This window comes from Cyprinodon variegatus, unplaced genomic scaffold (genome assembly GCF_000732505.1).
Source record: "Cyprinodon variegatus isolate N-32 unplaced genomic scaffold, C_variegatus-1.0 Scaffold48, whole genome shotgun sequence".
Taxonomy (NCBI): domain Eukaryota; kingdom Metazoa; phylum Chordata; class Actinopteri; order Cyprinodontiformes; family Cyprinodontidae; genus Cyprinodon; species Cyprinodon variegatus.
Window position 1 is genome coordinate 556,813 of NW_015150501.1, and position 13,919 is coordinate 570,731.

At 37.4% G+C, this 13,919-nt stretch overlaps 1 protein-coding gene across 3 annotated transcripts in view; it reads left to right on the forward strand.

The window, feature by feature from the left end:
• clcn1 (chloride channel, voltage-sensitive 1) overlaps positions 1-13,919 on the forward strand; it is a 45,440-nt gene that overhangs the window by 11,657 nt on the left and 19,864 nt on the right. For all 3 annotated transcript variants that reach the window (XM_015370716.1, XM_015370715.1, XM_015370714.1), the window contains exons 2-6: positions 9,240-9,465; positions 12,225-12,356; positions 12,502-12,630; positions 12,804-12,937; positions 13,315-13,392. In XM_015370716.1, coding sequence (XP_015226202.1) covers positions 9,240-9,465; positions 12,225-12,356; positions 12,502-12,630; positions 12,804-12,937; positions 13,315-13,392 — 699 coding nt within the window. The remainder of the gene's footprint in view (positions 1-9,239; positions 9,466-12,224; positions 12,357-12,501; positions 12,631-12,803; positions 12,938-13,314; positions 13,393-13,919) is intronic.

Here is a 13,919-nt window from a genome sequence, read left to right on the forward strand (position 1 = left end):
TCTCTCTCGTAGACAGCTGGAGATAGGCACCAACACCCCTCACGATCTCGCTTGGGATAAGCGTGTCAGAAAATGGATGGATGGTTTCTGGTATACACTGTAATGAGAAAAATATATTTGATTGAATAATTGGCCGTTCAGCTGAAAGAGGATGTATCTCTTAGGTATTGTGCATTACATGCTATTTTCTTGAACGTTTACATACATTCCCTTAAAAAAATGCCTCACATTCTCTGAACTTTTCACACAATTCGAAAGACACAATCTTCAGGGCCTCATATTTTTAGTGCAAAGCCAAACCTTAGTTTCAAATATTTTCATAATTTTCCCACAAAAGAAGGAAAGATAAAACAAACAACCAACACAAAGTTGTACATGGTGTTACTCATGCTAATTTCTTACTCTCACTCCTCTGGCTTTACCTAGGTTACTGAAACACTAGTTTACTCATAACTAAACATAAGGGGAACAAACAAAGCTTTTCCATTCTCTGTCTGCAATTAGGCTGCCGAACACAAAACAAAAGGACACTGGGTTCCTAAGAAAATTTTGTTTTTGTATTTTTCACTAAAAGGCTCATAAATGAGAGGTGCGAATATCTGATGTGAGTACATAGGGTTCATGTTTCCTCAGAGAAGTTCAAGGGAGGAATAATTAAGACTACATGGAGATATAAGTGAACATTGTTATAATGAAACAAACACGATGAAAGAGGGAGCATGGATTGGGAAGACAGGCTTCAAAATCCTTGTCTTGAGGGCAGGAATGGAGAAAACAAAAGCTAGATCTGTGAGAGCCAAAGAAAGCTGTGACAACATAATTTTAAAGTGTGAGAATATTTTGGACTAAATGGTTACTGAGTCACAGATCTCAATTCAGGGCTCTGTGCTTTTTACTGTGAAATGTGCCTACAAGGTCAAATACTGACAGAGTGTATACACAAGCCTGAAAGAAAGTAAAGTGAACAGACAGGATTAAATCCCAGCTGTGGAGGCCTTCTCACGCTGTCACAGGCTCATTGTTCAACTTCTCACAGTACCTTGTACTGTAGAAGTACTTACATTCAGCAAACTTATGTCACATTTATCTTTTTGCTTAATGAGACAGACCAGCACAACATGACCTGTTATTGAGCAAAGGTTTGAAAAAAGGTTATATTATTATTATTATTTGAAAAAAATTATTTTATCTTTTGCAAATATAAACCTTTTAGAACCTCCTTTTTGCTGCAAATACCATTGTGTCTGAGAGTTTTGCATAAAGGTTTGAAAAAAGGTTATATTATTATTAGTATTTAAAAAAAAATATTTTATCTTTTGCAAATATAAACCTTTTAGAACCTCCTTTTGCTGCAAATACAATTGTGTCTGAGAGTTTTGCATATCTAGATATAGTTTTCTCTATTCTTTGCAAAATAGCTAAAGGTGATCAGTTCGAAAGCAAAGCACATCAATATAAAAATAATTTTGAAGAATTTTGAAACATTCTTGGTTGGATTTGGCTTTGACTAGGCTGTTAACATGAATGTGCTGGATCCCTAAACCAGAGGTGGTGAAGGGGGTCAAACCTGGACACGTTATGGGCCAAACAGGATAAACAATATTGAATAATTGAAAAATAACATGAGATAATCGGAACAGTAAGTTTGATCAGAAATTCAAACAGCAGTAACCATAAGTAGCTGTTGTAGTTTATCATGGATATACAGTATGATTGGCTCATCAGTGACACGCATTTGATAATAAATGTATATCCTATTTTTCTGGTATGAGATAGTAGGAGGTTTTTATTGTTACACAGCATAAGGCTGTATTTAGCACTGTTTATCTTGCCATTAGCTTTTATCAGTTTAATTGTGAATTGTTAAAGAAAAGCCTCCCCATAGCATGATATTGGCACTACCATCTTATAAGATAGAATAGAATAGAATAGAATAGAATAGAATAGAATAGAATAGAATAGAATAGAATAGAATAGAATAGAATAGAATAGAATAGAATAGAATAGAATAGAATAGAATAGAATAGAATAGAATAGAATAGAATAGAATAATGCCATGATCATGACTCTGAGAGCTGGCCTAATTCCTCATTTCATTCACCTGCCCAACTCGGCCCAGTTTCCAATTACCACTCATCTAATCCACCTGCTCCTGCTTCTTTGTATACGGCCCAGTCCCAGCTATTGGGGCCAGATTATTAATATGAAGTGTAGATCATTACTGAAGCCATATTTCATCTTCACGTTCTCGGGGGCCAGTGGTGAGAGGGGGTTTTAGAGTTTTTGTAGTGTTCCTGATTTCCTGATCATGATCTGCATCTTATCCGCTGAGCGTGCCCTGTTTTGGCTTAAGTGGAGAGAGCGAGTTTTTAGAGTTCCGTAGTGTTCCTGTTATCCTGACCTGTTCTGCCTCTCAACCACTGATCTTGCTGGTTTCCATCTAAACGTTCCGCCTGAACTCTCTTTGGATTCCTGGAACCCTGAACCAGCCTGTTCCTATTCTCTTTGATATTCCTGACTGTGCTATGGACTCCTGGACCTCTTAGCCTTCCTGTTCTAATCTGTTTTCTGATCTGGCTCGGACTCTTGCTTGCCCTCCGGGACTGCAGCATCTGGTTTGCTTTGAGCAGCCCCCTCCGCACCTAATTGGCAGTCCTCTAGCTAGGGTCCTAGCATGCTCTATGGAGGGGAACTGAACTGACAAACCAGGTAAGTGAGTCAGATGGATAATCATCCTCCGTCAGATTATCACGGTCACTTAACCTGTTTTTCTTAAACTAGGGTTTTCAGTTAGGGCAATGCCCCGGTGCAGCCACTGCAGATCCACCGCAGATCCACCGTCTGCTTCAGTAATCTGTGTTTTAATAAAATGCTTTGAATAATCCCACTGTCTGTCTCGCCTGAATACTGGGTCTTTATGTCCTGCTTTTGACAGAATATTTTTTATCCAGGGGTGGAGAAATGTACATGCTTTCAGCAACAAGTAAGGGGAAACCAGTATACTCTTATAAAATAAACTGCATTATTGTGGCAGAATTGAAAAGTTATATATATATATATAGTTGAATATATTATGTGTGCATTGAAAAACAGTACTAGACTAAATACAATAAAAACAGTAAAATTACCAACAGAGTCAAGGGGTTGTTTGTTAAAGACAATGGGCTCTATGCACAACTCCAGTACTTCCTGAACTTAAAGCAGCTCTTTTGTTTCCTGTCTTTCATCAGTCGATGAAATGATTAATCCAGGTGTGTCTGGCCGTGATTACTGAGGTCAGTTTTCATGGCATCGAGCCAATTTGCTGAATTCTATACATTTGGTCTCAACTGATCAGAGCACTTACCTTTTATTTTGGATAGAAGACAAATTAGTTTGTGATTTTGATGTGATGAAATGTGGAAATGTTGCAAAAATATTGTAGTAAAAAGTACTTCCAGGCTGTTAAAATTGTCTCATGGTGTAAGTCAATCACATTTCCATCTATTTTGAAAAAAGATTATTGCAACCAAAAGATTAGTTAAATTAAAGAGTTAACAATGTAACTGAAGCTCCCAGAGGCAAAAAATTGTGTACAGGGTACTTTAGTATATGATGAATGCTTTCTGTGGATTAGTGTGACCTGCCATTGTTTAAGTATAAAACAAAATGAACATAACAGCTGAGGCCTTAAATTTGTGTTCACACAGTTGAAGGTTTCTGGAAAGGATTAATCATCTTCTGCAGGAAAAATGTCATCTAAAGCCTCTTTGTAACACAATGCGTGAAATGAATATCCTTAGGCAATTAGAGTCAATTTTATAAGAAGGTGTTGAATAGTTCATTTCTAATATACATACACATGTTGATAAATATATATAAAGTGACTACCTGTAGCCTTATATGCAGGCCCACTGAATTGTAGACGCCTGTGGACACACCTTGATTTAACTTTGGTCACATTGTTTTTAGTATTTTCTTGGGTACAATCATTTTTGTCCAAGCCTTTTTCATTTGTTTATTTTCTTAAATCATTTTCCTGAAGCATGATTAAAAAGCAATGTCTGATTTTCACTTTCCTAGAATTTTCTGTTTCTTATTACTTAAGTCAGATTCAAGTTCTTTCTATGACCACTGTGGGTTTTTCTTTCATTTAATGAGGGGGACCAACAATTTGTCATTATAGATATAAGTTTGAAAATTCTTATCAGACACCTGATGATTTTCATTTTCACATTAGTCATAACAAAACTTTTGTAAAAAATGAGCTGCGTTGCAGATAACAGCAAATAATATGTTTTAAGTTGCCTGGAGACTTTTTTCAAGCGTCAGATTTTACTTTACATACTGTTTATTCAATCTAGCACTGTTGGTCCCACATATTTTAGCTTCAGCACTCAAGTAATGGTTGCTAAAGTAAAACGCTTATGCAGTTCATTTGTTTTTTTGTTGACCATCATAGAGGTCTGTTACTAAAATCATGTAAGAGCTTGTCAAGGGCTCTGTGTCCTTTAACCTTTTGGTCAATTCCTAACCCAATTATCTAGGCATTGCCATTGGTTCCTTCTATCTTGGATATAGATCCACCTCTGGTCTAACCCTAGTTTGACAAATTGACTTTCTTTGAGAAGAATAGACTTTTTTTGGAAACCCCCTAAACTCAAACCACTACTGAAGCTTATTGTACTTCAGTAGTGAGCCTTAATTTTCAATTACACAAAATTTCCATTTTTGGATTCACACTGATGCTAACCTTCACAGTGGTAGGCGGAATAGCTATAAAAATGGCTTGGTAAATTTAACAACAGAGGAGTTTTCTTTTTATTTTCATTTTTTTCAACCTTGCGGTAGTTACAGTATTTCATGTTGGTTAGTAGGATGTTCCAACCATTCAAGTGGTTCAGCAAAGCTGAGTCTTTTTTAAACACATAAATGCGTGTGGTGCACAGTGCCACAGTGGGTAGCATTGCTGCTTTGGAGCAAGAAGGTTTCGGGTTCAATTCCTGGCCCCCGGTCTTTCTGTAGGGAGTTTGCATGTTCTCTCTTTGCATGCGTGGGTTCTCTCCGGGTACTCCATCTTCTCCCCCAGACCAAAAACATGACTGTTAGATTAATTGGTTTCTCTAAATTCTCCTTACGTGTGAGTGAGTAGTGAATGGCTGATACGCTGCTCTTATTATGGTTTACCCTGCTAGATCCTGCCAGGCGGTAAAGACTATACCACCATTTGAATGATGTTTCGTATCCATCTTAATTCTTTAAACAAATTTAGCGTTCTTAAGCGAAAAAATAATACTTAAAAGCAAGTAGTAGTCAATAAATATTTTTGACGGTACTGAGCACACTCATGGTTTGATATATATCTTGATAAAATCATCTTATTCCCATTATTTATCCACAGGTCTAATTACCAAGTGTGATACATTGATTGGAAATGATTTAGGTACAAACTCATTTATTTTCAGATGTGAGAAATGACAACCTAATACCATATAATACAAAAATGAATTATGAATTGGTAAAAGATTAATCAACCCTCAACCAGTGAAACATAGTATACCTTTGTTGGATTCTGGAAGAACATCTGCATAGAAACCTTTGAGAGAACAAACCTATTCTGTTGAGATTCAAAGCCGGGAACAACGTTTCACTATATAGTGCTTCCCCAGTAATAACCAAAACTATTACAAGACAATTTTCCTGTTCTTCATTGCTGCAGGTAAAGGGACGTACAATCTATAGCTAGCAGTTCTTGTTCTGATAGCTGTTCCCAGGTTCCTGTTGTGACTGTCCCTGGTTTCATGGCGCCTGGTGCCAGCAGCTGTTTGATGATGTTGATGAATTAGCGTTCCAGTGTTAATGTGTAGTATATCAGTGTTGGTGGTGGTGAGCCTGTCTGCAGAGTTTGATGGGAGACAGAACGGTAACAGAGCTGCTGCCACATCATGCTGAAGACAACTGATAAAGAACAGGTAAAGACCTGAGGACCACAGGGTCCACGAAAGTGGAGGCTAACTTTAACTTTAACTTTTCTTAGTATTTTTTATTTACGTTGAAAGTGGCTTACAAGACTTTTCCAACATTTGTTTTCACTAATCCATAAAAAAAATCACCAAGTAAATGTGCTATTATATCAGGATACAGCTGATCTAAGCTTAACTGATTATTTCCTCATTGTAGATATCATGAAACTTTACTCAAGTCATTTTTAGATATTTACACAATATTTTATTTACATAATACATTTTGTTAGGAATAAGCTAAAATGACTAGATCAATTAATAGTTAAATTAGGAATTATAATTGAACCTTAAAGTAAGAGGATTTTAATTTCCACCCCTCCGTATTTAGACAGAGAAAAGAAGCAGTGCATTTTTTTTTATGCTTAAGCTTTATATTTCTTGCTTTTAATTAATTTTTGCATTACTTGTAAGTAGATTTTGATGTCTTTGAGCTGCATAAAATAAATTTTTCTTTTTCAGTATATGGATATAATGGCTAAACATTTCAGTTTAAATTTTATTTCATCATGGGCACAAAAATTAAGGTAGTTGTCCATGAGTTTATTGAAAAACTGCAAACTGTCTCTTGTCCGCTGCTTTTACTAGTTGTTTCCTCTTCCACCCTGAGTGGCCTTTCAGCCCATATTGATACAGGACCTATTTCATAGTGGATAAAAAGGATTGCCGTGGTTTTAAGAGAAAGATTGTTCTGCCAGAATAAATTTTTTGGATCGATTGTCATGATTTTCTGAAGTTATTTTACTTATATACAGAACACTCTGAGACTGTGCATATTGACTTCTGGGAACCAGGAAAAGTAATGGCAGGGGTGTCTGAAAAATGGACGTGAAAGTTACAGTAGATGTATTGAACTGAATAGAGGGAAATCAGAATTTTAGATAGAGCTTACTGGATTTAGGGGGGTTTATTTGCCGATGGGATGGTAGGTTGGGTCCAGGAAATTCTGTGAGTATTGGTGCTGAGGGTGTTTGTCGTGGAAGCGAAGAAATCCAGGTGAGCACAGAGAAGAGCAAATTGGGGTAAAAGGAGCAGTTACTTTGAAGCTGCTCTGGGCTGCCAGCTGAGAAAAGGACCAAAGGCTTTCCCTTGAGCTTTGTAGATGTCTGAAGAACTCAGGGGGTTTCTCAGGAGCCTGAACCTCAGGAACATTAGTCTTAAGAGAGAACCGGTTAAAGAGGGAAGCGAGCTCAGGAACCCAAGGACTTAGCCACAAAGTTTAACACTTTGGCACTGGAGAGCTGGCAGCAGCCTCCTTAAGTAGTCCACTGCTTGATGGGGAACAGGTGAAACCAATCAACCTGCCACTCAAGGGGAAGTACTTGAGGAGGACCTCTGGAAGAGAAGCTGAAACATGAAGGAGGAATCTCCCAGACCTCAACACCGATGCTTACATTTACCACTAAAACACATTCATGCAGAGCCTGCCTAAGCAGTGAGACAGTGCAGCATTGCCCTGGTGTTTATAATGCATAAAACTGTAACGTAGCACTTTTAAATCTAAAAACTTTTGGTGGTACACAATTCTCTCTGTGACATCTTCTAAGATTTCTTTTCATTTTACCATGATGTCACATAAGGAAACCACATGTTTGAGGTGTGCCTTTAAATATATCCACAGTAGAACCTTGAGTTTGTTAAAATGAGTTGGAATAATAGAAGTTTACAGAGCTGTAACGTCTTAGTGTTGGTTTCTAAAAATCTTGAAATTATATTTGCAAATGTCTCCTGGGCTTTCTGGCATCTAGCAAAAATACAAGGGTTGAGTTGATTAAAACAAGAAAAATTTTCACTGCAGTATTAAGCAAAAAAAAGAAGAAAAAAATAGATAAAAATAATACAAATATGCATATGATTGAAAGTATGTTTTGCTTGGCCTTTCGACTGCTCCCTTATTAGTTGGCCCTCAAACTTGGCAAATTTTTGCATCAGATGCCCTTCTGTCACAACCAGGATTTGTGCCTGGTCTCTCGTTCGGCAGCCAAAAACGTATACTCCTATACCATTGGGAGTCTCTATAATCCAAAATTTGGACAAATTAAAATGTAACATTTTCTGTCACCTAAAAACTCAATATAATCAGGTGTTTTTTAGCATGAATAACACCTTCATAATAAATACCAATGTGAAGCAGCATCTAATTTACAATGATTGAAAACATGCATAAAATTCAACTTAAAATTAAGATTATTACTTTATGTAAGACAATTTTATGAGGACAGATCTAATATCCTGTTAGGGATGCAGCTGATGTTCTAAATTACAGCTTGTGATTCGGGGTGTTTAGATTTTAAATAACTCACTAGACGATTTAGAAGCATCAAAGGTTTTCAAAAGCCTCCGGCAGTAACTGCATAGCCACCTGCTATCTAGTGCATTCATGTATTAATTATAAACTTCTATATTAGTCACTTTGTCATGTGGCTATAGTGAGTCAGTTATCACAGAGGGATCTGTTTGTTCAAGTAAATCGTCGCAGCTGAAGAAAACATTTCCTAAAAAACGACTTGCCCCCTGAAACTTGTCTCAGCAGATGAGCTTGCAGATTGTCTCTGGATCTTTATTTTGTGACTTCAGAAGAAAAGTATGTGCCTGGAAGCTGAGCTTGCATCCTGCAGGGCCTCGTGCTTGGATGTGTCAGCTCTCCTTTCCTGTGTGAACATGAGACAGAAATGCATGGCAGCCAGCCCTCCTTATGATTTTTTAGCTCCAGTGGTAGGATGCATGTGATCTGCAGGGTTCAGTTGCAGAAAGGAGCCTCGCTGGGACATGCAATGTTTTACAGCTCCTTCGGTTTTAATGAGTGCTGTGCAAACCAACCATAAGTGTCATGTTTTCTGGCCCCTGTGCTTGCACCACGTTCTCTGGTTGTAGGTGTAAAGAAGAGGCACACTGGGAGGAAGAAGATGTGATAGGTTCCTTTCCTCCAGGATGTTCTCCTCAGGCTCCTGTCCAACCCCTTCAACCACTCTGGGAGGGGGTTTTTCCATTCTCAATGCCATTTTATCTATTTTAGTCTGTAATGGTCATTAGGCTGATGTGTATCCCTTACACAAGATGCATGTACACATCTCTTTCTTGTAATCTCAGGACTCACAGCAGTAGATCTCATTTTATCCCTCTCCAAAACCAATTCCCAACTCCTGCTTATTTTTCCTATTTCCATCGTCATATTTTCTGCAAACACAGGATTTAATTTTTTGTTTCTTAGTGATCCTTAATGTTGCCCCTGTGTTACAGCTATACGGTGAGTACAGAGAGCAGCTGGGAAACTTTGCCCGACGAGAGGCCGCCCGCCTTCTAACAGAGAGACAATGCAGAAGACAAGCAGGAGAAAACTCCTCAGCCAGGGGCCGCCGAGGTCACGGCCGGCGGCATCATCCCCATCTAAACCCTGCCATTCTGGAGTCCCATCAAAGCCCAGGTTCTTCCACCACGAAGCCTCAACCCTACTCCAAATGCCAAGGTGAGCAACACCAACAATGCCATTTCAAAATCTGCAGCCTCATTTAGGAGCATGCCGTTGCTTTTTGCATTTGATCTGAGTCATAATGTAATTCTTTGATCAAACAGGTCTGTTGTGATGGAGACTTTACAGTAAAGCATCAGTTTCTGAATGCTTTGCACATCATGATTTTGAGCGCCACATGATGAGCTCATAAAATGTGATACAGTGCTTTAATACCACTAGGACTTAAGGTAGAATTTTAAGCCACTAAGATCAGGATGACTGCGATGTGCTGATGCTGCCAGACAGATGAAAAACAAAATATACAGTCACATTCCAAGAATTAAGGGGTTCCCAAGAGGCTTGTTTGGCAGATTAAAAGTATTTATTTTAGATAAAAGAACCTTCGAGCAGGTATTAACCTTGCATTTCATACAATCATAATTTCTACATTAATAATGTTTTATTGTTTGTCTTATAATTAGTTCCTTAATATGTTTTCTTTAGCTCTGAGCAGGAAACCACCATAACTAACAGTCTGTGTTTGGTTAATCTATATTTTTTACTAAGATGAGTTATGAAAATAATTTAACCTTTCATTTATATTTTAATTGATTTTATGGGTCTTTTGGGGATTTATGTGGTAAAAACTTAAGTGTTATGCTTAAAAAGATATTTAAATTAATTAAATCATGTTTTGTCACATGTCAACCATAAACAACCAAGTTGCATCAGGATTATGTGATAGATACCCAGATTCCCCTTAATAAAATTCAGTGCAATTCAGAAATCACATAAACATTGTCCCATAGAATGTAATATAATCTCAGTCTAATCCAAGCTGTTCTATGAAGGCTTTAGTGGTTTGTCAGATATCATTGAAAAACACCTGCATCATGAGAACCAAAGAACAAAGCTGTCAGGTCAGAAGTGAGGAAAATTTCACGGAAACTGTTTGCTCTGTTATCCAATAATTCATAAACAATATGGGACAAAAGCAAACTGCAAATTTTCTGATAGAAGGACATTAGATGTCCGGTTTGTTATTTGCACAAGCCATATAAAGCACATGGCACACATCTGGAAGAAGCTGCTCATATCCTCATCTTATCTTCAAACGATCTACATGTATCAAAACAGGTATAAACTTGTTAGCATATGCAAAGCTGATCTTCATACATGGTGCACAGTGATTTGCAAAGTCGATGTGGGAGTGGATACAAACACTTTTGCATGTCTCCCTTAATGAATATATAGATAATATTCTTATGAGCAAACATCACAAATTTATGGATGGACGACATACAAAAAAGATCAAAAATTTAAAAACTCATATTAAAAAAATTCTGTGATGATTATAACCACAAAGGAGGTATTGAGGCAATGACAAATTATTTAAAGATATGCTGTGTGTATGTGAACATATCTTTAATTTCAGAAATAACAACAGTGGAATAAAATTAGTGGAGATTAGTGGGGTTTTAGGAGGAGCTGACAAAGGTTTAGGTTTTATTATTGCTATTTAATCTTTAAGATTTCACTTTTCTTATTTTCGTCCTTTTTATGTTATTTCTTTTTAAATGCTTTTTGTGTCACTTTGAGATACTTGAGTAAAGTGCAATAAAATATTAGTAATTATCATTATTATTATTTTTAGATTATTTGTTATGATTATTACCTCAGACTCCATGGCTTTGAACTTAATCTTCCTTTACGGCCTCTCTCTAAATGCCACTGACACGCACATTTTGATGAATTGAACCGATGCAGACCAAACCTATTTGAATGTCAACTCCCTAGAATCTTTGGCTCAATCTGAATACCTCAAATCAGTTAGGACACTTTAGCAGAAGTGCATCCATGCTTACCATAATAAATTGCCTTTTTAATAGTGTTGTTGGCTAGGAGATATAATTAGGAGTTTTTAGCATTTTACAGTTAGCATAGGGACCTCCTGATATCCCTAAACACTTCTAGGAGCTATAGGTTGGCCCACAATCCTTTGCGCCAAGATGTATAATTACAACCCATCTCATGGAATTTAACAAAATATATGATTGTTGTTAGACCAGCATCAAAAAAATGTTTTTATCCACCTCTTAATGACATCCATAAGGCTGAAGGATGTACTTTCTACCCTGGATAGTGTTCTTACTGTTGACAGGAGGTAGGAGCTACAATCTGAGGTATTCAGACCCAGCCCTAGAAGATTACCCACAATACGCACACTGATTGCATGTTCAGTTTTTTTTTTTTTTTTCTCCCACATTTTTTAGCACACCTTATTTGGATTCTTTGAAGATTAGTTTTTAAATGTAGTGGAAAAATAAAACTCTAAAACTGCACCTCACCATTAAGATAAAACTTTTGTGCATAATTAATTTTCTAGTCTTGAAATCTGAACCTCATGGTCCTCTTAACTTAGCCAAATTTTTATTTGGAGTGTCTTATTGTTTTGTTTTATTGTAAAGCTAAACAGGTAACATGAAGGTGAAGTCCAGTTTTAGGTTTAAAGACATGGCCAAATTATCCTTTTAATATAAAAATTAAGGTGGACAACTTATAATCACGTACATTTATAGTAGATCTATTTACTTTGGATTTTAGGCCCTCTTTTAAACCTGCTAAACTTCCAAAAGCAGAAATAATTCTTGGCTTAGTATTTTTTTTCTTCAATCCATAGTCATATTAACCAGAGCCCCTTTACAAAAACTGTATTTTTATCAGTTGATATGTATATTTGAATGCTACTCAATAATTTCATTCATCTGTCCCAGACTGTTTGGCTCGAGTGAGGCGGTACATTGTGACCAAGATGGGGGAGGACTGGATTTTTTTGATTCTTCTGGGTCTGACTATGGCTCTGGTCAGCTGGAGCATGGACTATGCCAGTGCCAAGAGTCTACAAGGTATCAGTGTTAACATTCGCTCACATTGTGACTTAAAAATCAATATTTTCATAATGATTTCATTTTACTGCAGCAGCTTTTTACCTTGTTTCTGGCCACATGTATTTGCAGACTCTTATGTTTTTGCTGTTTCAATGTATTTAAGCCTACAAATGGATATATGGGGAGCTTAAGAGCAATGTGGCACTCCAGTACCTCGCCTGGGTTACATATCCCATAATCCTCATCGTGTTTTCCTCGCTCTTCTGCCACCTGGTTTCCCCTCAGGCCATCGGTTAGTTTATACACCTCTCTGTACCTTATCTTCTGTTGTATTTCTGTTTTATTTCCATTTGTGTCGTTGTTTTAAGTTCGTGAAACATACCTTCACTTTTACTTACATTAACACAGCTATGGTTTGCTGTATAAGCTGTCATCTTTTTGTTGTTTTCTCTGTTTTGCTAACAGGTTCTGGTATCCCAGAGCTGAAAACCATCCTGAGAGGTGTGGTCCTGAAGGAGTACCTGACCCTCAAAGCCTTCATAGCTAAAGTCATCGGTCTGACTGCTGCTCTTGGTAGCGGGATGCCAGTGGGCAAAGAGGTTAACAGACCCTCTTTTGAACCTATTTACCTTTAGGATCGGTCTGTCACCATACAGCCATAATAGATTGGCACCATCCTCTATTCATATCTTTATCTATCACTCCATGTGCTCTTTTATTCCACCTTGTGAGTAATAAATCAACTTCTGTCATGTTTCCCCTCACTTCCTTCTCTCGTGGGACTGAGGCAAATTATTCAACTCCTCCTCAGAGGAGTACATTAATTTTCTCCATTACAGTAGCAGGGCAGCTGTCACATCAAGCAATTACTCACTGATTTATTCTGATACACGTCTCAGTTTGGACCCTTTGTTTTACAGAAATTGGTCTGTGTGAAAAACATTGCAGTGCACTAATGTCCTTCCTTCACCTCCAGGGTCCATTTGTCCACATTGCCAGTATCTGTGCCGCAGTGCTGAGTCGATTCATGTCCATCTTTTCTGGAGTGTATGAGGTAAGTTGAAGCCCTGACCAAGAAACTGGACATTGGTCAATGAATTCACTGGAAAAATAGTAAAAATTCCTGAGTAAATGTGTTTGAATGGTGCTACTCTTTACCTTTTACTCCTGACATATTGTCAGGGTACTGAAACAAATGTCAAAGCATTTCATTTGGATTTCATGTGACAGACGCAAAAAAGCAGTGTATACCTGTGAAGCAGAAGAAAATTTAATCAAAATTTAAGCATCACCGACATAATTACATAGGACCAGCATTAATATGAGGAATTGGTGAACCTAGACAGAACTGGATGGAGATTAACACATACAATCCTGGAAGAAAACCTACAAATAACTAGAAACAAGTTCAAAGGTTAAAAAAAAAACTTTTTTATCAAACAACATTAGTTTGTCTGAATGTAGGGTGACCAAACGTCCGTATTTCCCGGGACATATCCGTATTTCACGTCCTGTCCCGGGCGTCCCGGTTTTTTTTAAGAAAGTGAGGAAATGTCCTGATTTCACTGCGCACGACGCTCC